Source organism: Abramis brama, assembly GCF_963993115.1.
Source record: "Abramis brama genome assembly, chromosome: 20".
NCBI lineage: Eukaryota > Metazoa > Chordata > Actinopteri > Cypriniformes > Leuciscidae > Abramis > Abramis brama.
In genome coordinates this window covers 22,154,954-22,180,467 of record NC_139982.1, presented here as the reverse complement: position 1 = coordinate 22,180,467, position 25,514 = coordinate 22,154,954, and the positions used below count along the sequence as shown (strand labels likewise).

At 38.1% G+C, this 25,514-nt stretch overlaps 1 protein-coding gene across 1 annotated transcript in view; it reads right to left on the bottom strand.

The window, feature by feature from the left end:
• Nucleotides 1–25,514, bottom strand: part of cep290 (centrosomal protein 290) — a 33,116-nt gene that overhangs the window by 1,746 nt on the left and 5,856 nt on the right. Inside the window, 37 exon segments of the mRNA XM_084095220.1 lie at nucleotides 47–169; nucleotides 2,063–2,227; nucleotides 2,308–2,394; nucleotides 2,530–2,664; nucleotides 3,962–4,085; nucleotides 4,184–4,339; nucleotides 4,495–4,640; nucleotides 4,883–5,011; nucleotides 6,004–6,225; nucleotides 9,928–10,065; nucleotides 10,307–10,520; nucleotides 11,668–11,867; nucleotides 12,011–12,118; nucleotides 12,220–12,483; nucleotides 12,579–12,713; nucleotides 12,797–12,904; nucleotides 13,003–13,167; nucleotides 13,410–13,865; nucleotides 13,933–14,044; nucleotides 14,146–14,297; nucleotides 14,546–14,751; nucleotides 14,882–14,993; nucleotides 15,067–15,240; nucleotides 16,381–16,611; nucleotides 16,705–16,807; nucleotides 16,998–17,113; nucleotides 17,203–17,352; nucleotides 17,447–17,611; nucleotides 18,657–18,790; nucleotides 18,870–18,954; nucleotides 19,032–19,144; nucleotides 19,272–19,338; nucleotides 19,752–19,852; nucleotides 20,019–20,181; nucleotides 21,101–21,394; nucleotides 23,183–23,305; nucleotides 25,431–25,511. Of these exon segments, the coding sequence (XP_083951346.1) occupies nucleotides 47–169; nucleotides 2,063–2,227; nucleotides 2,308–2,394; nucleotides 2,530–2,664; nucleotides 3,962–4,085; nucleotides 4,184–4,339; nucleotides 4,495–4,640; nucleotides 4,883–5,011; nucleotides 6,004–6,225; nucleotides 9,928–10,065; nucleotides 10,307–10,520; nucleotides 11,668–11,867; nucleotides 12,011–12,118; nucleotides 12,220–12,483; nucleotides 12,579–12,713; nucleotides 12,797–12,904; nucleotides 13,003–13,167; nucleotides 13,410–13,865; nucleotides 13,933–14,044; nucleotides 14,146–14,297; nucleotides 14,546–14,751; nucleotides 14,882–14,993; nucleotides 15,067–15,240; nucleotides 16,381–16,611; nucleotides 16,705–16,807; nucleotides 16,998–17,113; nucleotides 17,203–17,352; nucleotides 17,447–17,611; nucleotides 18,657–18,790; nucleotides 18,870–18,954; nucleotides 19,032–19,144; nucleotides 19,272–19,338; nucleotides 19,752–19,852; nucleotides 20,019–20,181; nucleotides 21,101–21,394; nucleotides 23,183–23,305; nucleotides 25,431–25,511 (5,757 nt within the window).

Sequence of the window (25,514 nt, the reverse complement as noted above, 5' to 3'; positions counted from 1 at the left end):
TGACATGAAGGTAATGAAAATTACTTTAAAAAAACAAAAAAAAAACCTTTTTAATATCTTTACGCAAGCGTTCATTTTCCATCATGATTTTCTCAATGCCCTTGGTTTTTGACTCAAGTCTCGCGTTCAGCTGTTCCTCTTGTTTTCCTTTCAGCTTTTCATATTCTGACTGTAACAAAAATAAAAAAATTGGGGTACACATTATTACAGGATGTAGAAAAGAATGATGTACTTGTCTTCAGATACAAAACTATCACAATCTTGTACTGTTTCCACAAATTAAACAGTTGAAGCAAAATTTTCATTGTTTCGCATCATAAGACCTCAAAGTATTATCAGGAGCCACGGGTATTAAAGGGTTAGTTCACCCAAAAATGAAAATTCTGTCAGTAATTACTCACCCTCATGTTGTTCCAACCCCGTAAGACCTTCGTTCATCTTCGGAACGCAAATTAAGATATTTTTTATTAAATCTGAGAGCTGGATCACTCCTCCATAGGCTTCTAAGACATTATAACTTGCTGGCCCAGAAAATGCATTAAAGACATCGTTAATATAGTCCAAGTGACTCCAGTGGCTCAATCTTAAGTTTATAAAGCGACGAGAATACTTTTTATGTGTAAAAAACACATAAAAATAACGACTTTATTCCACTATTCATTTCCTTCTCTCTGGGCCTTGAGTTATTTCACGTAGTGTTTTAGCGCAGCGCGTCTGTGTTGCACGTCACACGCATCACACACATGACCAGCGTCGGCCAATAGTGAGCCTACGTGTGACGTACAACACAGACGCGCAGTTATACTACGTGAAAAAACTTGAGGCCCAGAGAGAAGGAAATGAATAGTGGAATAAAGTCGTTATTTTTGTTGTTTTTTGCGCATGAAAAGTATTCTCGTCGCTTTATAAACTTAAGATTGAGCCACTGTAGTCACTTGGACTATATTAACGATGTCTTCAATACATTTTCTGGCCCAGCAAGTTATAATGTCTTAGAAGCCTATGGAGGAGTGATCCAGCTCTCAGATTTAATCAAAAATAATTTGATACTTTGTTTTTAAAAGTACTTGAGTATCAAGCGTACAAGAGTACATTTTCTAAATATTGCATTACTACTGCCACAGTGCTTACATTGGTAAACACAGCAAACACTTGAAGCGAAAACTATCATTAACTTGTTTAGAAAATTGAAATAGTCTGGCGAGGTGGAGCCACGGCTTGGCACATTCCCGGGATGCGATATTTTTTTCCCCAGGATGGTAGGGGAAGACTCATGAATATTCATTAGGGAAGTCATCCCTGATTGGTCTGATGACCTACCCCTAACCCCACCCCTAAACCTACCCGTCACTGGGGTTAAGACCAATCAGGGATGACTTCCCTAATGAATATTCATGAGTCTTCCCCTACCATCCTGGGAAAAAAAATATTGCTCCCGGGATGGACCTTCATCCATTGTTTCGTCCATGGTTTCGTCTCTTATCTAAATCTGACCATGGAGTTGACTTTGGCGGAAAGCTGAAGGTGATTGCTGATAGGCTGTCCCAATCAGTGGCGCCTGTACAATCCAATCACATTTGAGAGGGTTTCCGAGATGTTTCTTTTTCCCTTTTTTAAATTTTTTTTTTTAGAAGAAGTAACGGGTACTCACAGTTATGGATAGAAATGTAGTGGAGTAAAGAGTACAATATTTGCCTCTCAAATGTACTTGAGTAAAGTCATGAGTACTCCCCAAAAATGATACTCAAGTAAAGTACAGATCCCTCAAAATTGTACTTAAGTACTGTACTCAAGTAAATGTACTCAGTTACTGTCCGGCTCTGCCGAAGATGAACGAAGGTCTTACGGGGTTGGAACAACATGAGGGTGAGTAATTACTGACAGAATTTTCATTTTTGGGTGAACTAACCCTTTAATTTGGTTTTGCCTGTAATTAAAAACATTTTTTTTACTGTATTTTTGATTCAGTCTCGGTGACATTAAAGGGTTTCAAGACTTTCAAAACATTAAAAAAATCGTACCAACTTGGTAGTGTGTCATTGAACATGTACACAAAATGTACCTTAAGTTTCACATGGTCCTGTTCCAGTTTGGCAAGCTGCTCCCGCACATTGGCCTCTGATGTCTTCTTCAAGCTCTCATTCTCTCTCTGAACTTTCTCCACTACCTTCTTCATCAGTGCGATAGTCTTCTCCAGCTCAGGTACGGTTTTCCCGCTGCGGCCAGACTGTATGAGAGGAGCAAAAAATATGAATAAAGGAGATGAGAGGATCAGTGTTTTAAGAGCTCAGACATACTGCTACCAACCCCACGAATATGGCTGAGTCTCTTCTCCACTTCAGCTTTCTCCTTCTTCAAAACACTGCACATCTCTTTGAGGTCAGACACTTGATCCTTTCATTACAGGGAGAGGAAAGTAAGTACAACAGATTGAATAATAATTCAGGTTAAATTATGTTATGCAGTTGGTAGGTTGTTTAAATGTTTTTTTTTTTAAACATGCTATTAATAATTTAGATTTTACTGTACTTTTAATCGAGGCAGGTCCTTGTTTGCTTGCTCCAGTTGGAAACGAAGTTCCAGGTTCTCAGTGGACAACTTGAGGTTCTCTTTTTGGAACTCGTGTTCTCTTTGAGATGGGGTACCAGAACCACGGCCAGACGTCTACAGAAACAACAAAGAGATGTTAAAGCCATAGAAAACATAGCTAAACAACACACAGACAACAACAAAAGTTTTCGATGCAAGATGGAGAGGGTGCAATACAAAGACAAAGTTGCTATGGGACAAGAGGAGACACTCCGGGTCTGGAAAGGCAAAGTCACAAGCGCAAAGCCAACACTGCTCTAGGGCGGACAACTGGAAGCTTTGTGCTAGCACTTCAGTGGGAACTCCTATGCGTCAAGTACCTTTCGAGCTTTCACTTTGCTTTTCATTGTCTGCTCTTTGTCATGAAAGACGGTGAAGTGTGATTCTACAGGTCTAAGAATATCCAAGACATCAAGTTTACTTCCAACAACATCAGCATTCAGCGCCTTAGTGGAGGAACCTTTAATATCCTCACTTAAAATAGGGTCCACATCTTCCACAGGTATGAAGGACATGGTCTCCTCCATTGTTGGTTCTTCAGGCACCAGTTTGGCATCAAATGTGGTTGAGCTGCTGAGCACCGTTTCTTCTTCCTCAACCTCTTTAGACCCTGCAGAAGTTTTCAAATGTATTGGATCACCTTCAGATTTTAAAGACTCTGTGATCTCGATATGTTGTTCTTCAGGATCTTGTTCCTTATCTCTATCTTGTGGATAATCCTCCAGTTGTACCTTTGAAGTCTCTGGCTCTGTGTGAGTCCAACTGTTGTCCAACATTTGTTCTGCATTTGTATTTCCATTATCAGTTGGTTTATCTTCCAGCTGATCTTCTTCCAAAGCCTTTTCTTGACGTGTCAGCCCTGACTTTATCTCTTCTGTCTCTCTGTTAGTCTTCAGTTCTTCCTGTGCATGTTCCGAAACTACTATATCTTGTCCTCCTTGAGCCTCATCTGATTCGTTTTTTTCTTTCTCAACAGATTCCTCTTTTTCGATTTCATTCACATCTTCTGGTTCCGAATCAACAACACAATTTTCCTTGTTCTGTTCCTCATCTCGACTCACTTCTGCTGCACTTGTGGAGAAAGTTTGAGTTGCTACTTCCTTTTCAATTTCAGTTGATCCAGGGATTGTGTCATTTAATAATGGAGTCTGAGTTTGCTCAGCTTCACTGATATCAAAAGTCATAGAACGAACTTTTGATGAAGAACTGAGCTGAGATGGTGATGCCAGATGTTTGTCCTTCATTATCATTGATGTAATAGAGGTGAATGGAGAAGAAAACGGGTTTGAGAGGAAGCATGAGAGTGATATTAGTGGAGTGAAATTCATGAAAAAGTGTTAAAAGATGGCAAGATGGAAAGTGTTGCACCTACAGATGGTCTGGATGGAGACTCTTTGGATTGTTGACTTTCCAGGGAGTGAATCCTCTCCTCAAGATATCGGTTCCTGATGGTTATATCCTCCATTGCAGCATCACGTGGTAAAGCCTGCTGCTGCCTTCATAACCAACCACACATATTAAATATTCATCAAGACAACATACAAAAAATTTGCACATACTGCTTTGATACAAAGGGGCACGATTTGGAACACACTTTATGGATTTGATTTGCTGCTCCAGTTCAGCGTTTCTTTTATGTAGTTCCCCAATCTCTCTGTCAGCTTCAAGGGTCCGTGCACCAACGACCTGATCTGCGGTCACTCCTCTGCCCTTCAGTTTCCTCTGCAGACCCAACTTCTCCTGCTCCAACCTTCATGAACATCAGCCAACATAAACATGTGGAAATCTTCAACTTTGGTTCTTGCTTTTAATAAATGGTAAAGTTAAGCTTACATCTATTGCATAAATGTAGGTCATATTTATTTATTCCATCCATTGTGGATGGATTAGTGTCATGGCACAGACCTGCTGTAAAGTTCCTTAATCGTTGATAATTGTTTAGACAGAGAATCCACTTCTTTCTCCTTCTCCTTGAGAACGTTCCGCACTTTCTCCACCCTGGCCTGCCACTTTTTACCTTCCTCCCACCTCACAATTTCATCTTTAGAAGACTGCAAAGAAGTGGATCAAAAAAAGTTAATCAAAGTTGTCCTAAGACAAGAACGGGTATTGTTCAAAATTCATGTATAACTTTGATGAAAGGTTTTGATCCACTTCAAATTTTGACGACTGTATTTACCATCGAAAGATATAAAGGTTTCTTTAGGATTCTTCCACACATTTTTCTACAATTAATTACTCTTCAACTGCCTAACTGTATTTTTTCCCTACAGTAAATGCAGTTCTAGTTCACCTTGTCCTCCTTCAGTACGCTCCTCTTGTCTGCAGGGTCTGAGATATACTTCCTGTCCAGCTCCTGCTCTAACTTACGGATCTTCTTCTGAAGAGCCTCTACTGTGGGTCCATCACTCTCAGCCTGAGCCTGTACACACACACATCATCAGCTCTGATATACAGTCATGGAAAAAGTCACATTTATTTATTATTTTCATATTTCATTCTTACTCTGACAATTGTACAATTGTATTTTCTTTCTCTCCTTTCATTTGTATGTAAGACTTTTAAATGTTTTTGATATAAGGCTGCATTTATTTTATCAAAAATACAGTAAAACAGTAATACTGTGAAATATTATTATAATTTAAAATAACAGTTTTCAAAATGTAATTTATTCCTGTGATGGCAAAGCTGAATTTTCAGGATCATTACTCCAGTCTTCAGTGTCACGTGATCCTTCAGAAATCATTCTAATATGCTGATTTGGTGCTCAAGAAACATTTCTTATAATTATCGATGTTGAACACAGTTGTGATGCTTAATATTTTCAAAGGGACTGTTGACAGTAGCCATTGACTTCCATAGTATTTTGTATAGTTCCATAGTATCAACTGTCTGGTTATCAACATTCTTTAAAATATCTTCTTTTGTGTTCAACAGAAGAAAGAAACTCAAACAGATTTGGAACAACATGACGGTGAGTAAATGATGACAGAATTTTCATTTTTTGGTGAACTATCCCTTTAAGCACTTTGTAAACAGTTGAAAGGTACTATATAAATAAAGTTTTACTTTATTTATTTTAAAAAGTTGTGAGGACTATGATTATACATACAAATAAAGCCCCTGTTATTTTTCTTCCCAAGGACCACAAACTCTGATAGGATTAAAAGCGAGGAGCAACACAATGGTGTCTAGACGTATTCACTGCCGTCAAAGAAGTGCTCTGTTCAACCAGACATTGAGCAGAAGCTCTTCATTTGCAGAGAAAAGAGGGCCAATGACTCACTGTCCAAGTGAGCTGCTGGTAGGATTACTCAAGATCAGAGAGACAGGAATTGCGTGACCGCAAACATTTATGGTACAAGTGAACAAGGGTAAAGAACCTTTCTGGATTAGAAAAACATGCAGCCTGACCTGTAGGCCGCTGCTGAGCCTCTGGACCTTCTTCTTCTGCTCATTCAGCTGATCTTCCAGAGCCTCTTTCTCACTTTGCAGCTTGTTATGTGATTTTTGGCTCCTCTGAAAATCCATGTTCAAGTTCTCCAGCTCCTCTTTCAGCGAGTTTTCTCTGGCTTTTGCCGCTCGTACACCATCCTTAGCCAGCTGGAGCTCCTCATTAAGGTCCCTCACACATGCCTGATGAGGAACACGGGGATAAATAATTGCTTGGTTAGGGTTGGGGTACAATTCAGTATCTTAAAATTTTAAGGGTGTCTTAAAAACCAGAAAGTTGAAAGTTTGTTGGTTGCTCCCATCAAGTAACTGTCCTATGGCACATTTTTTAAACTTGATTGACAAATGATAATAAGGAAGCCCATTTCCGCCACAGTTTAGTAAAATAAGAAACTTTCTCATAATAATGACTTAACAGCTCATAATAATGAGAAACTTTCTCATAAAAGTGACTTAATATTTCATAATAATGAAAAACTTTCTCGTAATAATGAGAAACTTTCTCGTAATGACTTTTCTCGTACTATGTTCTACGCTTGCACAAGAAAAAAGGTATGAAAGTGGAATGCAGAAGCAAGGCGGTTACCATGGTAACAAAGGACGCCTGCTTGTGCTCACCGATGGAAATTGTGTTGCATGAACTCGACGCCTTACAAAACTATCAGATTAACATATTTGATGTGCAGGTTCATCTGGAAGATAGCCAATACAGAAAACACCTTTAAAGGGGTGGTTGAATATGATTTCACTTTTCTAACTTTAGTTAGTGTGTAATGTTGCTGTTTGAGCACAAACAACATTTGCAAAGTTGCAACACAGCAAACGCTCAAAGTTCAAAGCAAAGGGAGATATTTTCTTTTAAAGAAATTGCTTTTTAAGGACTACAACAAACGGCTGGTAGGGACTACACGGCATTCCTCCCGAGTTAGTGACATCACTAACCCTACAATTTACATAAACCCCGCCCCGGAACGCGATTTATAGATTATCAAGACAGAATATGCTAATCAATGACTAGAAGATAACTACACATAAGCTACATACAGTGAGGAAAATAAGTATTTGAACACCCTGCTATTTTGCAAGTTCTCCCACTTAGAAATCATGGAGGGGTCTGAAATTGTCATCGTAGGTGCATGTCCACTGTGAGAGACATAATCTAAAAAAAAAATCCAGAAATCACAATGTATGATTTCTTAACTATTTATTTGTATGATACAGCTGCAAATAAGTATTTGAACACCTGAGAAAATCAATGTTAATATTTGGTACAGTAGCCTTTGTTTGCAATTACAGAGGTCAAACGTTTCCTGTAGTTTTTCACCAGGTTTGCACACACTGCAGGAGGGATTTTGGCCCACTCCTCCACACAGATCTTCTCTAGATCAGTCAGGTTTCTGGGCTGTCGCTGAGAAACATGGAGTTTGAGCTCCCTCCAAAGATTCTCTATTGGGTTTAGGTCTGGAGACTGGCTAGGCCACGCCAGAACCTTGATATGCTTCTTACAGAGCCACTCCTTGGTTATCCTGGCTGTGTGCTTCGGGTCATTGTCATGTTGGAAGACCCAGCCTCGACCCATCTTCAATGCTCTAACTGAGGGAAGGAGGTTGTTCCCCAAAATCTCGCAATACATGGCCCCGGTCATCCTCTCCTTAATACAGTGCAGTCGCCCTGTCCCATGTGCAGAAAAACACCCCCAAAGCATGATGCTACCACCCCCATGCTTCACAGTAGGGATGGTGTTCTTGGGATGGTACTCATCATTCTTCTTCCTCCAAACACGTTTAGTGGAATTATGACCAAAAAATTCAATATTTTGGTCTCATCTGACCACATGACTTTCTCCCATGACTCCTCTGGATCATCCAAATGGTCATTGGCAAACTTAAGACGGGCTTTGACATGTGCTGGTTTAAGCAGGGGAACCTTCCGTGCCATGCATGATTTCAAACCATGACGTCTTAGTGTATTACCAACAGTAACCTTGGAAATTGTGGTCCCAACTCTTTTCAGGTCATTGACCAGCTCCTCCCGTGTAGTTCTGGGCTGATTTCTCACCTTTCTTAGGATCATTGAGACCCCACGAGGTGAGATCTTGCATGGAGCCCCAGTCCGAGGGAGACTGACAGTCATGTTTAGCTTCTACCATTTTCTAATGATTGCTCCAACAGTGGACCTTTTTTCACCAAGCTGCTTGGCAATTTCCCCGTAGCCCTTTCCAGCCTTGTGGAGGTGTACAATTTTGTCTCTAGTGTCTTTGGATAGCTCTTTGGTCTTGGCCATGTTAGTAGTTTGATTCTTACTGATTGTATGGGGTGGACAGGTGTCTTTATGCAGCTAACGACCTCAAACAGGTGCATCTAATTTAGGATAATAAATGGAGTGGAGGTGGACATTTTAAAGGCAGACTAACAGGTCTTTGAGGGTCAGAATTCTAGCTGATAGACAGGTGTTCAAATACTTATTTGCAGCTGTATCATACAAATAAATAGTTAAAAAATCATATATTGTGATTTCTGGATTTTTTATTTTTTTAGATTATGTCTCTCACAGTGGACATGCACCTACGATGACAATTTCAGACCCCTCCATGATTTCCAAGTGGGAGAACTTGCAAAATAGCAGGGTGTTCAAATACTTATTTTCCTCACTGTAAATTCATCAACTAACCATTCAGAAATGTTGTCATGTCTTCTCGAGTATCTCCATCTTTCTAACACCGGTTTGAACATAAAAGGCTAAAAGTTTTAGTGTGAGGTAAAAGGACACAAGTTGTTGTAGCTCCGCCCCCTGTGCCGGGAGCAGCAGCTCATTTGTATTTAAAGGAACAGACACAAAAACGGTGCGTTTTTGTTCACCCTCAAAAAGTGACAACTTTAACATGCTATATAAAAATATCACAGCAAAAAATAGACGCAGCAAAAGACACGAGTGCAACGTAACACACACAATGGAAAATAAATTAATGGAAAAGAAAAATTAAAAAGCAACGCAGTGGAATGAAAATGCAAAAACAAAACTGCTTGAAAATATATTTGTACACAGATTTCCAGATGAAGCGTTCTTCAACAGACTTGGATATGCTGTCTTATCATTCCTCTATCTATTTGAAATCCATGGATCACCCTTCTGTGTTGCTGCTTGTTGTTCATATACAAAAATACAAATACATGTTACAAATGAATAAAAGACCATCTAGTATGGAAGCCCATCTCATATACTGATAATTTATCATTAATGTTATTCAATGATATTATAGATTACACTGACTTTAACTGTTTTGCAGAGCGTGCCATGTTTGCTGTGTTGCATATACACAGCTTTGACCAGCGGATGTCGCTAGCGTTATTTTGAGATGTTAAGTCATTATTACGAGAAAGTTTCTCATTATCATGAGATGTTAAGTCATAATTACAAGAATGTTTCTCATTATTATAAGATGTTAAGTCCTAATTATGAGAAAATTTCTCATTGCAAGAAATTTTCTCATTATTATGACATACTAAGTCATTATTATGAAAAACTTTCTCAATATAATGAGATACTAAGTCTTAATAAAAGTTTAAAGAAAAGTTAAAAAGTAAAGTTTCTCATTATTATGACTTACAGAATTATATTTTTTATTCAACTGTGGCGAAAACAGGCTTCCATATGATTAACAAAAGCAACTGGCCAATGCTTTTTGAGCATTGCAAAACTATATATTTTTTTTAGTAGTTATAATATTATATATTTTTTTACCTTGCAATTTGGTGAGCTTCTACAAAATGACAGATGCATTTGTGCCAGTTAAAGTTTTTTTGATTTTGATTGGATGCATGACCTTTCTCATCAAAAGCTGGTTCAGGAATAGGGTAGGAATTTAGGCTTCTTCCTTATTTTTACCCTTAGCTCCTTGGTCTGCTTGTCAACGATCTGTTGAACATTGAGGGTCTCTTCCTTCTGAGCAGCATTGGCGATGATCTGCTGTTCTGCTTGAGATGTCAACTCTCCACGAAGTTCCAAGAGAGCTTTACTGAGAGCCTGCAGATGAGGAACCAAATTCTGATCTTAGTCACTTTCAAAAATCACAGCGGAAAACCCTATCCAGAAGAATTAAGGTGATATCACATTAGCAAAACTTTGGCACAGTTTCGTTGGCACCTCAAGAGACATTGCCAATAGCGTGGATATCAATTAAAATGACTGTATTTCACCCATGAAAATTCACCAATCAATGGTAAATCTGACTGCACATTTACACTAGTTGTCCACTGTGTGGTACCTTCAGCTGTTTCTCCTTGAGTGCCAGCTGTGTCTTCAACCGCTCCACAAGGTTCTTCATGGTGTTGGATGGTGACCTGACATTGGCCTCTTTCTGGGCCTCAAGCTCCGTACGAAGGTAATGCAGCTCTTTCTCCATCTGAACAAGCTGAGCTCTCAGCTCTTCTGCCTCCTGGGACAGACCCTTCATTTGGGCAGCATGTCTCTCCTCCAGTCTTGGAAATGAAACACCATTAATGGCATGAGGAATAAATATCTTATATATAATAAATATATAAGATAATAAATAAATATCAATATCGAAAAATTGGGATTGTTTCTGGCCTTGGGCCCTATCATACAACAAGCGCAATGTGGTGCCAGGCGCGACGCGAGTGTTTTTCACTAGTTTTTCAGCCTGACGTAGTAAACTTTTTCACGTCCTGCGCCACGTTGTTTAAATAGCAAATGCATTTGCACCTTTGACCAACAAAAACCTTGTCTAAAGTCAATGGCACAGTCATTCTTTTTGTTATTTAAAGGGCGCATTAGTAATATGCACCTATAGGCGGGTCCACAACGGGGGTCCACTCTGCTTATTACACACACAGGGATGCGCCATAAATAGCAATCCGCCATGGCGCAAACACAACTGGCTTTTAAAGGGAATGGAAGATGACACTCTGACTGATTTATTGCACGGTACGCCCAAAACACACCCATTACTCATTAAAGGGGTCATCGGATGCCCATTTTCCACAAGTTCGTATGATTCTTTTATGTAAAGTTTGTAACATACTTTAGTTAAAATTCCTCAATGGTTGTGTAAAACAACACTCTTTTTACCTCCTCAAAATCAGCTCTGTTCACAGCGACCCGTTTCGGTGCATGTCTCTTTAAATGATAATGAGCACCTGCTCACCCCACCCCTCTCTTCTGTGGGTGTGTCGACACAAGACATGTAAATGGCTGAGGGCGGAAATGTGGAAATATGCTAATACGGGACAGTCCGTCAGCGGTCGTGGGCGGAGCATGAGCATATGACATCATATTGCTCAGAAAATCCAAAAGGCTTGATTATTGAGAGTGTTTAGGCTTTTTGAGGATTAAAAAAAAAGAGTGAATGGATTTTTTAATTGTATGGTGTTTGTGTACACACACTGCAAAGACACATTTATATGCAAACACCATATAAAAGTGAATTTTGGATCCGATGACCCCTTTAAGAGAATAGAAACAACCCTTTTAGACCATGTGCCGCGCGAGCCGACCATTTTCCCCGTCGTTAAACTAGCGGGAACATGCCCTAAGTGCACTTGCGCCGTGCGCTGTAGACCATGCGCATAGATCATTAAAATAGGGCCCCTTGTTTTAATGTCTCACCTGGCTGTTTCTGCAGCGTGTTCCATGGCTTGTGCTGCTGCGAGCTGCCTCTGTTGGTCCAGCTCTGCAATGACCCCCCTCAGCTTGTGTGTCAGTGAGGAGAGCGAATTGTCCTGCTCAGCCACCGTCTGCTCCATTTCTGCCAACCGCACCAAATGCTTATTGGTCGGTACGGTGATGGTGGGTTTCTTAATTAGCTCCTAGAGAAGAATAAAACGGAGTATAGCCAACTAAAGTTGACAGCAGCCATGATTTATGACATTACTATATTTATTATGTGCACTAGTTTCTACTTTCTGGCCCGCTCTGCCAAATTGTGCTTTATAATGAATACTCTAGGTACCAGAGCCGTCTGTTTGAAACGGTCCAGCGATGTGTCCATATACACGTCCAGTTTCTGATGCAGAGCCCTGACCTCTTCCTCATGTCTTTTGCCAATCTCTTCCTGTTCCTGGGAAAATATAAATTCAAGATATATGAGCTTTTATGCTTTTAATTGTGCAATAAAGATCACCAGTTTATGAAGCCTCAGTTTTTAACTTAAATAGGCACCTGACGAGCCTTTGCTAACATGTTCTGGTACTTCTTGAGAACCTCTTCTTTCTGATCCAGACGCCCTTGTAGGTTATTAATGGTCTGGTGGGCGACTTTTAGGGTGGGCTGGCTCTCAGAGTCCTCTTGTTTGCTCAGGTCAGCCAAGAGCTTCTCTCTCTCAGCAGCGGCTGGTAGGCGAAGCCTCAGTTCATTGATCACTTTGTCTCGAGATAAGACGTTCTGTTCTGATGTCCACAAAGCAGCTTCCTTTTCCTTCAGCTTCTGCTCAGAGAAACTCCTTATAAGATAATCTTACTTCGATAACAAGGTTTGCAATTGGTAAAATTTCCGCAATCACTTGATGAATAAAAAAGTACCTCTTCCAGAATTTTGCAGGTGGCTGTTGTCTCAAGGATGGTACGAACGTGCTCTTTCATTTTTCCAAGAGCGTAGTCTAACTGGTGCGCTAAAGGCTGATTTGGATCCGGCAGAGAGCCTGTGGCTTCCTCAAACTAAACTCAAACAGGACAAGTTAAAGTGTAGTTCAGTAAACAGCTTACCACAATACAGTGACAAACATTTGTCAAGTCTGTACCTTCTGAGCTGTGCTTAGGATTTCATTCTGCTGTTTCTCATAGGAGTCGAGCTGGCGCTCCAGTTGCACCTCTCTCTGATCCCAGATCAGTTGCCGCTCCTCGAGAAGCTGATACAAGTATAACAAATATTATTAGAAATCATGATTGAAATATGCTTTATACAGTGTAAAAATAGAGAAGAAACCTGTTTAAATGCAATACTGACATTATTCTGCTGCACAAGCTCCTCTTCCTGGCTGCTGATGGCGCGTTCCTGCTCCGCCATAATGTTCTTTAAGTATTTTATCTCTTCCCGCTGGGTATTAAGCTCTCTGCTCTGCCTCATTTCCAACAGACGAACTTCCTCCAGTTTCCTATGCCACTCGATCACCTGTAGGGGTTGATATTAAGCTGTAAATTCTGCAGCTGAGTGCAAATTACTGTTTATGGGAACAATTTCCTTTATTAATAAGAGTAACTTAACTTGAATAGATATAAGATATAAGTGAAAAGATATAAGATATAAATATATATATAATACATACATATGAATGAAATTATTATAAATAATAATTAAAAAATGTTCAATAAAATTAAGAAAACATGTTTTCAAGAATCACTCAATCAACCTACTTTCTGCGCTCCTTTAGCATCCTTCAGTGTTGCTATGAGCTCCTCCAACCCCTTCAGCTTTAGCTCCAGTTCTTGTGCCTTCCCTTCTGCTTCTCTCCTTTCCTCCGCTGCCTTTTGCGCCTCCTCCCTGGCCCGTGCCTTGTCCTCCTGCAGGTGGAGCATGGTGTTGGAAAACTTCTCCTGTTGGGCCAGCGGCAAGGCTCCTGAGAACTGTCTGCGGAGGGCCTGAATGGTGTGGCGCAGGTGTCTGGCCCGCTGATGCCCCTCCTGCCTTGCGTGCCACAGCGTCTGCTGCTGGGCATCCAGCTGCTGTTCGACTCTGAGCTTTTGCGCTTCGAGTTTCTGCAGGCGCGTGTTGGCGGCCTCCAGCCGGCTGATTGCTGTGGTCTCGCTCAACTGGAGAGCTACAATGTGCTGGTGGAGTTTGGCGATAAGGGCCTTTTCATCGGACTGAGCCTGAGGAGGAGATGTGCATTTAGTGGCGTGATCAAAAGGGTGCACAGCTAAAAAGAGAAAAACATACCTGGTAGTCCAACACCTGTCTCCTCAGGCTTTCTACTTCCTTCTCTCTCGACTGCTGTCTGGCCTCCAGGGCGGACACCTGCATTTTAGCGACATCTGACACCTCCCTCAACCTGCAAACATTTTAAACCTCTTAAAACAGATGTTTGTGTATATTTTCTCATGATAATGTTGTAATAGCAAGCATGTGCACAGGTTGAGTCAACAGGCTTACTTGGACACTTCAATCCGCAGCTCTGCCTCGGTTTTCTCCAGTTCGGTGATTCGCTTGCGGTCAGCGTCGCTGATGTGTTTGCTAACACTGTCCGCCAGCTCGTCCCTGAGCTCCCGCTCTATCCGCTGAGCCTCCAGGTTTAGTTTTGTGAGCTACACCGCCATACAGAAATATATGCAAAATATTAAATTTAGCGAATTAAATGTTCAACACACTGTTTAAAAAAATTGTTTACAAAAATAAAAGTATTTAACATTTAATATTCAACATACTGTGTTTTATAAAAAAGTAAAATAAAATGCTCAAGCTAAGGTGTTGAAAGTGTTTTTTGGCATGTTTCTACATGGTTGTATTCGGGATGGATGCTAGGTGATGGATGCAAGAGATAAATCAGACCCACCTCAGCAAACTTGGTCTCTAGCTCAAAGTTGCGCTCTTCCACCTGTTTGAGGGAGTTCCTCAGGTGCTCGTACATCTTCTGAGCATGTTCGGCTCGCTGTCTTTCATTTAGCTCCTTCATCTCCAGCATGGTGATGCGTCTGGACACAGATACAATCTCGCTGTTGGCCAGGGCTTTGGCTGCCTTGTCCATGCTGTTCTCACCACCTGTGAACACCCGAAATCATGGGAAATAGGTCAACTTCAGAAAATTGAAGAGAAAACTTTTTTTATTCAATGACATAATTCACAATGCTTCAACATTGCTTTTGTCTAATCAATTAGCAGTGACGTTTACCAGTCGTGCTGAAGTTTTCCCAGGCCTGCTCCAATGTGTGAAGCTTCTCCTTGCTGATCTCAAGCTCTTTATTGATGGAGTTAATGCGTTCGTGTAAAGACACATTCTCCCTCTGAAAGTAAAGGAGAGTGCTGTAATAAAAATGAAGACCTCCATTGCTTTACGTGATTTGCCAAGAGATGTACCTCTAGGTGCTCCAGTGTGTTTGTCTTCTGAACAAGGTGATTGTCTTTCTGTAGGAGGTTTCTGTACTTGATGGTGAGCTCAGTGTATTGTTTGTTGGCTCTCTCCAGCTCTGATGTAGAAACACTACCATCAAGGGATTTCTGCAATGCGGCTATTTTAAACGCTGCCATTTCCTGAGGGCAAAGCAAGTTTACAGAGGTCAGCAGAGGTCAGTTACAGCTCTCAGCGAAGATGCCTTGGAAAAACAACAAAACAATACTAAAACAACTCAATTTCTCATGAAAAATACAATCATTATTTATTCATTTTTATTATTTGTTAAAATTGTGTTGAGAGTTCATAAAGTGTTTATTTCATTTCAGTAATTTTGCTGACATTAAGTTTTATAATTCATATACAGTAGTGGCCAAAAGTGATGTCTGGAGGAGAGATTTGTATTTCATGACCCTACAAATTCAATTAAACTATCAAAACATAAGGCAGATATGTTTAAATAGGAAGGAAAAACAAAACACTATACTTGGTTAAGGTATCTGACAAAATTCTTTGTCAAAAAAGGCAAGCTACAGCTACAGGCTTTATTTTATTATGCAAAACAAAAATGCATAGAAAAAAAAAGCTCACAAGAAAAAGTATCCATTGACTACAACATAATAAGCTATTAATATTTTGTTGGTTCTCTTTTGTTTTTGCATGTGTTTTCTTTGTATGACAGCCTGGACAAAAAATGATGTCTTTACAATTTGGCATGACTCAATATGATTACAAAATCAACAATCAATTTTTTTAAATAATATTTAAATAAAGGATGAAAATGTACATTTTCCTCAGCTAGACATCACTTTTAGCTACTCCTGTTTTTAAGCTTTTTAAGCTTTTTGACATCATGGTCCTAAAAATATGATGATTCCCTTTATAAGAGACTCTCTACCCAAAATATAAATAGTAGCAATCCATATATGTATATGCTGTACAAAATATTGTAAATATGTGTAGAATATTACTGTATATACAAAATATTATTTTTTTATTATTCTACCAACAATTAGGGTATTAATGTGATAATAAATAATAAAATAATTGTGATTAATTTGTAAGCAGAAAGAAACTGTAATAAATGTCAATTTCTCTTAATGAAAACCTTTTTTTATTACAAGTTATTTATTTATTTATATTTTTTTACACTATGTTTTTTTACACTTTTCCAAAACTAGATATCAGCATCGGCCACTAAAAAACCCATATCAGTCGGCCTCTAATAAATCCCATCATTCATGGGTTTCTTTTTCATCTGTATGAGTGTTGCCTGATACCTTGAACCTCTGCAGGTAGCCAATTCTTTCTGTTACCACGGCCTCCATGTGTCTGAAATCATCCTTCAGTTTGCCGTTCTCCTTCCTCAAGTGTTGCTCGAGCTCAAGCAGAGTCGTGTAACGTCGTGTCAGACACTTCTCGTTGACCCTGAGAACCATCATTTTCCGAGCCGTCTCAGCAAGCTCCTGTCTGATCTCATTTGGGTCCTTTTCTAGAGCCTCTAGCCAGTGCTGGAAATGAGTCAAAAAGATAATGGGAATCATTTAAAGAACAAATTAGAAATTTAGTGATTTTACAATGAACTTAGTCTTTAAGAGACTTACATTGTACTCTTTGATTTTTACTACATCCACCTCCCTTTGCTCCTCAAGTTTGGATTTCAGTTCTGTAAAAAAGTCCATCTCTTTTTGCCAAGACTCCCTCTCACTGGAGCAGACAGACACATTGAATTAAAACAATGCTTTAATGATTACCATTCATATGTATGATTGATATATATATATATATATATATATATATATATACTACATTATAATATAAACAATCCTTTTGGCTCTACATACCTTTTATATATATGATATTTTACAATATAAATGATCTTTATTGCTTGGTATACCTTTGATGCTCCTTATATAGAAGTCCTTGTTGATGGCGCATCACTGCAAATTTCCTTTTATACTCTTCCAGAGCTGAACTGAGCTGCTCAATGGAATCTTCTTTGTTTTTGATCTCCTGAACATCCACAGTTGGGAGTCTTAATATTATGTACCTTACATCTGGTTTCCATTATAACACAAAACAGTTCCCAGATTGACACACACCTGTAGGAGTTGTACTATGTATTCATTGAGAGCGTTGATGACCTCGACACTAGTTGGCGTCATCTCTTCAGGCAGAGCTAATGTCTTGTAAGGGATGGAAGTGCCAGTTGATTTGCTCATTGATTCAACCTCACTTTCCAAGTGAGCAACCTACAAAAAAGACACAAAAAAGAGAGTGTGCCAGTGAATTTAAAACCATATTTTTAATCAAGTAGATGCTTGAGTTGGTATTTTGAGTAAATACCTTCTCATTAGCTTTCGTTAACTGATAGAGAGTGTTTGCTGCCTCCTCTCTCGCAGCCTTCAACTCCTGGCGTAGCTCCTCATTGCGGCCGGTCAGCTGATCTACCTGCGTTCTCAGGTGGAGGCTTGCATCAAACTTTCCCTCTGAGTACTTCATCTCCAACGCCTTAAGATAAACACATTTATCACTCATATATGTTGTGACAGGATATTTAGGAACGGTAATGTCACTTCGCTGCAAGATTAGAGACCAAAAACTTTTCAAGAATGTAAGACTGAAAAAAGTTATCAAGATGGCTAATCACTGTACCAGCACAAAATCTCTGCTTGCAGAACTCTGATGAAAGCTCTGCAGATTTCCGCAAGATTTGACTGCCTGTCTCCCCTTACATTTTCATCTATTTTCCCCTCACTTTAATTACATTTTGTAAAGGCTTTCATTAAATAAACTGTAAGAGGTTCAACCAGGCGCTCAGGTAAAGTTATAAAGTCCGTGATAGGTGCTCTTGGGGTAGGGAAAAACATCCAAAGAAACGAAAAACAAGTCCCAGGCACACAGTCAAATTTCCAATATGGAGAAGGATAAAGTTAAAAAGCCTTTATTTAATATGGCTTAAATCATTGGAAAAAAAATTTTGAAAAAAAAAAAATTAATTTTTTTTGTATTTTTTTAAAATGATTTAAGCCATATGTAATTATGACATGTATTATTTATTAATAAATGAAAAATTAAATGTTATATATAAGTTAAAATTTATAGAATTATATATATATATATATATATATATATATTTATTTATTTATTAGTTACATACAACTTACAACTACATAATTATGACATTTATTATTTATAAGTTATTATTTACTATTATTTTTCAAACCTATAATTTTTTTAATTAAATATTGCATTACTCATTAAATGTATAATTTTATATACTATATATATATATATATATATATATATATATTAGTGTTGTCAATTCGATTAATCGTGACTAATCGCATCTAACATAAAAGTTTTGCTTATATAATGTGTGTGTATATATATATATATACAAAAAAAATATTTATTATTATTATAATTTACTTAATATTTTATTTATAATTCACACATATAAATATAAATGATTTATTTTCATTAAATATTACAAAGAAAATAATGCAATACTACACAGATTCAGTGTGGGCCCACTAAACGTTGGTGAACGTACACTGACGAGTCTCTCCAGGCTGGGAATGCTGACGCCAGTGGGTGTGGGTGTTTTGTTCTGAGCGTCCTGGATGGCCTGCAGGATCTCTTTCATTCCCTGCTCCAGCTGTTTATTCTCATTCAGCATTTCATTCACTGCAGGAGAGAGAAACATTATAGTCACAGAAACCACCTGACACTGCAAGTGTTGAAAGGTAACGGTGATGCTTCTCACATTTGGCCTTGAACTGGGCAGATTCTGTTCTCTTGAGCTCCAGTTCTTTCTCTTTGTTGCTCAGCTCTTTCTGCAGACGCTCGTTCTGAGAAACAAACAGGTTGTTAGCTTAGCTTTAACGCGTAAGATGTTAAAACTCATCGTTCTCTGATAAAGGCTTACTTTGCGTTTGATCTCTTCATCGGTAGATCCAGAGACAGGCCTCTCTCTAAGAGATCTGCTGGGCTTTTCTTCAACACTGTCATCAAGCAGTGAACTACTGACTACCGATATGCCTTAAAAAAAAGGAAATGTGCTGTCAGGTTTTATTATATAATGTTACAATGCAAACAAATGATCTGTTTATGTGAATAGGACATGAGTCTATAACTGATATGTAGCATCTTGGAGTTAAGATCTCACCTTTGTCCTTAACCAGCGCACGAATGCGTTGTTTCAGCTCGAGCCTTTCCTCCTCAAGGCGCTCAATCTAAGGAGAGTTAAAGGGATAGTTCACCCAAAAATGAAAATGCTGTCATCATTTACTCTTCCTCAAGGTGTTCCAAACCTGTATGACTTTCTTTCTTCTGCTGAACACAAAAGAAGATATTTTAAAGAAGGTTGGTAATTAAACAGTGGCTGGTCCCCATTGACTTCCACAGTATTTTTTTTTCCTACTATGGAAGTCAATGGGGTCCATCAGTCGTTTGGTTACCGACTTTCTTCAAAATATCTTCTTTTGTGTTCAGCAGAAGAAAGAAAGTCATACAGGTTTGGAACAACTTGAGGAAGAGTAAATGATGACAGCATTTTCATTTTTGGGTGAACTATCCCTTTAAAAGTCACAGACAAAATTAAAATGGGATAACGGACAAAAGCCAGACCATAGAGATTAAGTTTTACCTCTTTCAGCAGGACCTGGTTCTCTGCTTTGTACTGTCTCTGCTTCAAAACCTTTGATCTCTGAAATTCACTCAAATCCAGTTCTTCCTTTGGATTTAATCCTGGTGAGGGAACATGATCCCAATGAGGGTCAAAGCTGATTAGCAAAATCAATATGGGATATGAAAACAATCTTTATATCTAGGTGTAGGTAAAAACAGAGATACAGTAAATGAGCCAGATCCATGATGGCAATCTTAAAATAATAAGCAGGTTAAAGAAAATTACCCAGCCGTTCTCGTAGGTCTTCGTTCTCGTCTAGTAAATTGTTGATTTTGATCTCCAGCTGGTTAATCTCTTTTATCATGGCTTCTATCTCCCGGTCTCTCACTCGGATTTGATTTTTACATTCTTTGATCTCAGTGATTGCAGCTTCCAAACCATCCGTCCCCTGAAAGACAGTGAAGTGCTTCAAGACAAACGTCATAATATAACTTTCTATAAGCTAAAGTGTCCTCTTGTTGTTTTCTAAATGTTTAACTCTTTAATTTTTTGTGATCAAGTGTTGCTACTTATGTCAGACATTGTAAACGTTACACCAAAACCTTTGTATTTGAGAAGCCACCCAAAAACTTTATTGCTAGAATATATTGTGATAATATATATATTTTTAAATTACATTATTAACTCAGATACAACCTGATTATATGAACAAAAATATCATTATCTTTAGCTAGTGGTCACGAAGATAGACGCAACAGAACAACAAAAATTATGAAACTGTTGATAACCATATTTACACATATATCATTTTACTCATTAAATGTATAATGTTTATATTTAAAATGAAAAAGTATAAATATGACATTTATCCACACATATTATTTTCGGTAAATATGAATTTGGTCACAAAGGTAGATGCGACAGATCAAAGTATGATGAAAACTGTTGATTATCATATTAATAGAAACTTTTTTGAAGCTGCTTGAGCAAATAGTAATATTAGCTAATTAACATATACATTTTTAAAACTTGAATTCATGTAAATTTATTGACCTTTTTTGTTTTCAATTTTTTTTTGTGAAGATTCCATGAAAAAACAAACAAATGTATACGTGAGCTTATAAGGAACAGATCCTTTGGCTCATATTGTTCCTAAACGCATCGTGCGACTTCTACTTGTAGATTCAAGAAAAAGATCTTGTTAAGATGCTTTGTGACCTTATTGAGTTGAAGATGCTATTGGAAAATAGAGTAACTAATTGTCAACCAAACCTCAGACTATTTATAGTAACCCCAAAAAGAATTTTGACTTTGTAACGGCAGTGAATTTTACAATACTGAAGGTAAGTGCCAAGGTATAAACTCACAGACTCATAGAGACGGATTCGACTTAGGGTGTCATTGAGTTCTTTGTCTTTGTCCCTGGCGTCACGTTCAGCCAGTTGGGCGGCACGCTCGGCCTCCAGAGCTCTCCTCTCAGCCACTAGCAGTTTACTGCTCAAGTCCTCCAACCTACGCTGCTGCACACTAACATGACCTTTTTCTTTCTTCAATGGTTTTTTCAGCTCCTCGACGAGCAGAGCGTTTTTTTCCATCTCCGTTGTGTACTGCTCGACTTGCTCTGACAGCATCTTGATCTGGTTGTCCCTCTCTTGCACAGCCTTTTGAAGTCAAACACAAAGTCAGTGACATCTTTGAACTGGGATAGAATGAGATGAACCAATATGACGGAAACAATGAATGAAGACAGATGAATGACACATAAAGCAAAGGAAATGAGAAACAGAGATACTCACAGCACACAGTTCATATATGACCTGACTCGGCCGAGTCGTAAAGGAGAGAGAATGGAAATAGGAAACATTTGCAAGCCAATGAAGCATTTGAAAGGAGGTAGTAATGATTAAAACGAGCGTGCATCAAAAAAAAAAAAAAACACAAGGCAGAGACAGACATAATAAAGCACACAAACTAAGCCAAATTGGCAAGGCATTAGCATAGATCTGAGGCCTGTTTCACACATCTCACGTCTGTGGCCAGTTTCAGCGCTCATATTAACAGGCTACACTACAGCCTGTTCTCAGAAGCATCACAGTGGCGATGGTGAGTTATGCCACTGAAAATATTTCTGTCATGCGTCGTACTAAACTTAAGAGAAAACACATTGAAATGCACTATAAACCTATAGATCAAGCACTTCTACATATCCATCTATCTATCTAGATCGGTGTTATCAAAACAATCTTTTGCAATACAGGCTATTATGAAGAAAACATAAAATAAAAGTGGGACACATTGTTTTAAACAATACATCTGGTGGGCTACGTTCCACATGACAAACGCTTAAACATGTTCTATTCAGCAAATCTGACTGAATCCAGATGATTTGAGCAGTTTATAGCTACACTTTGGGGTTTTTGTTCCATTCCTTATAAATTCATTCACGTCTTACTCACGTAAATTCAATTTCACAATAAACAAGTTTGTTAAAATGATCAAAGGCCAACTTCTAATACTCATTTTATTAATCACCGCAATTAAAGGCACTATTCAATGTCATAACTCAGAAATCACTTTATTTCCTATATAGAAATGCTGCAGAAACGCTGTCACACTGCAAAAGCAGGATGTGTGAAAAAGGCCTAAGATAAATCTATCCTAATTAATAGGGGGAAAAAAATCAACTAAATTTGAAGTAATATGAGTTTGGTTGATAAATAAAAATGTATATGAGAGAAAGAATAAAAACAATGACTAAGTGAGTTTTACAATGAATGCCATCACCTGATTAATGAAATTAATTTTGGTTGATAATTTAATAATTATATATTTTTTTAAATCAAAAGACCAATGTAATATGTAAACTTACATATTTCAAATATAATATTAAATTCAACAAACAAATAAATAAATAATTTAAGTTTGGGGCCGGTATTAAGACTTTTTATGTATTTGAAAGAAGTCTCTCATATGCTCACCAAGGCTGCATTTATTTGATCAAAAATACAGTAAAAACAGTGATATTGTGAGATATTATTAAAAATGAGAATAACTTTCTATTTTCTATTTGAAAATATTTGAAAATTATTCATGTAATGGCAAAGCTGAATTTCCAGCATCATTACTCCAGCCTTCAGTGTCACATGATCCTTTAGAAATCATTCTAATATGCAAATTTGCTGCTCAAGAAACATTTCTTAGTATCGATGTTGAAAACAGTTGTGCTGGTTAATATTTAAGTGATACATTTTCCCAATATTCTTTGATTAATAGAAAGCTCAAAAGAACAGCATTGATTGAAATACAAATCTTTTGACATCTTTACTGACACCAAACATATAATTACATATTATAAATGACAAATTGAACATTTGATAAGTACATATTGACACCCCTAGTGTTCAACCTTTTTCAGGATAGAGAGCTGTGAGATATGATATCTGACTAACCTGCTGCAGTGCAATAATGTTGCTTTTGTCTGAGTCCATCTGAGCAGCTCGAAGTTTCTCCCTCAAATCTCTGATCATCTGTTGATACTCCAAAATTTCCATATCTTTCACTGATAAAACACTCTGAAACCGACACAAACACATGACAGTTACAGCATGTAGAACTTCCTAAACTGCCAAAAGAATAAACCTTTTTTATTCCCTCATTTCCCTCATTAGACTCATTGTGTATTTTGCATTTGACTGTTTAGGGACATTGCTGATCTATAGGTTGCAAGGATGCAGGGCCGTAGTTAGGGTATCCAGGTGCGGGATGTTGCTGTGGGCCCCCCTCGGTTGAAATTGCGGGGGCCGCTAGAATTGTCACTACCTTTCTCCCATCTAGGGACGGCGCTGCTAGGATGTATGATACCTTCTGCGGGTTAGACATTTGGCACTGATTTTCACCGAACCAGACAGTAACTTGAGCCACTTTAATTACAAGCTATTCAACTTTTTGGATCTTTTCCATCAGGTACGACATCTATTCAAACAAAGAGTAGTTCCAAAGTAAATGTTTATAGGCTTTGCGAGAACATTCATAACGACTTTCTTTTATAGTTGATTTGTTTCAACTTGTCCAGAGTCATATGTTATCATTATATTATTATTTAATTTGTTATGCAACATTAATATTAAAAGCATAAGTGCTTTTGAGTGGTTTTGCTCTCACAATGAGATTACGTGATCTTTATTTGTGTCTGGAGTTTATTCTTCAGTATGAACTAGCCCTTAGAAAATATTCTCATGCATTTTCCAGGAACATCTTAAGCAGTGGGGATTTCTTTAAGACTGCAAGGGAAGCTCGGCTTCCCCTATAATGTCAAAAAAATTTATGGTCAAATATGTACTATTGTGTTAACATTTTATTGACTAAAAATGCGTTAGAAAACGTTAATCTCAAAGACGAGTTCGTTTAGAATCAGCTACATACAGCAGGTCGGCTGACTCAATTTCCTTCTCATACATTCCCGTAGCGTCACAGTGCATTTCCCTGTTGAAGCCCAGCGTCCATTGACTTCAATGGTGCTGCTCTGAACAGTTTTTTTCAGCGCTTCGAAACTAGACGGTCATTGGATAAATGCTGCGATTATGTCCCGCCCACGGACGCTCATCGTCTCTGGGGGTGAATGAGGAGTGGGCTGGCCCGGACTCCGGGCTTCCGTTTGATGATTGGAGGGGCTGCATCTCCTTTTGATTGACAGCGATTTCATACAATAAAAAGTCGCTGCCGCTGAAGCTATTGGAGCTCAGTCCCATCGCGGATTTTTCAAGTGATAGTCGAAAGACAAACTGCTGCTACCTCTTTCTTGGTATTTGCTTGTCGAAATTGCTAGCCATTTTTCATAATACATTTCACACAATTATACATTTATACCTTTATTATATTATTGCTTATCCTATTATATTTTTTATAATATTATTAGTAATAATTAAAACAATAATTATTAAAATAATTAAAAATATATATATATTATTAGTATTATTATTATTATACTTTATTATATTATTATTTATACCTTTATTATATTATTACATTTATACAATTATACCTAACTCTGCTGGCCATTGAGAGGACACTGCTCAAGTCACTGGAAAAGACGCCTAGTTGGAACGATAGGGTCACAGAGCATTTTCTTGAAAAGGAACGTTGGGCAGAATTTACATATAAATAAATGGACAATTTTATGATGTAGGCCGAAAATGAGCTTCCCCTCTTTGAAAGACCAGCAGCCGCCACTGATCTTAAGTTAGTACAACTGATTATAAAATAGATTTTTTGTAAATTATGCTATAAAAACATGAATTTGAGAATATTATATTATATTTGACTTCTCATATTGACTTCTAAAGGCACTTTTTGTAATGTCTATTCAATGATTTACTCGTCTGCCACAAAAAATCTTTATAAATTAAAAGCCCAAGAATTTTTCCATCTATATTTCTTAAAATGCATACAAGCTGAATTCCATTGTAGATGCGTGACAGCACAATGTAAAAAAACAAAAAAAAACAAAAACATTTTTCTTGGATCATTAACTCAGAAGTTGTTGGTTGAAAGAGTCTGGCACAAAGACAACTATTTAAACTATTCTTCAGAAATGATGAACAGGTAAAACCAAAAGATAATAATAGTGTACTACTGAGACAATTTGCCATTTTGCATGTAAGCTGTTTGTTGCATACATACATTTGCATATAAGCTCACCTTCCACTCCTCCACTTTGGCATTAACCGCAGCCAAAACTGGGTCGTCCTCTTCAACTCGAGCCTGGATCTGTTCACTTAGCTC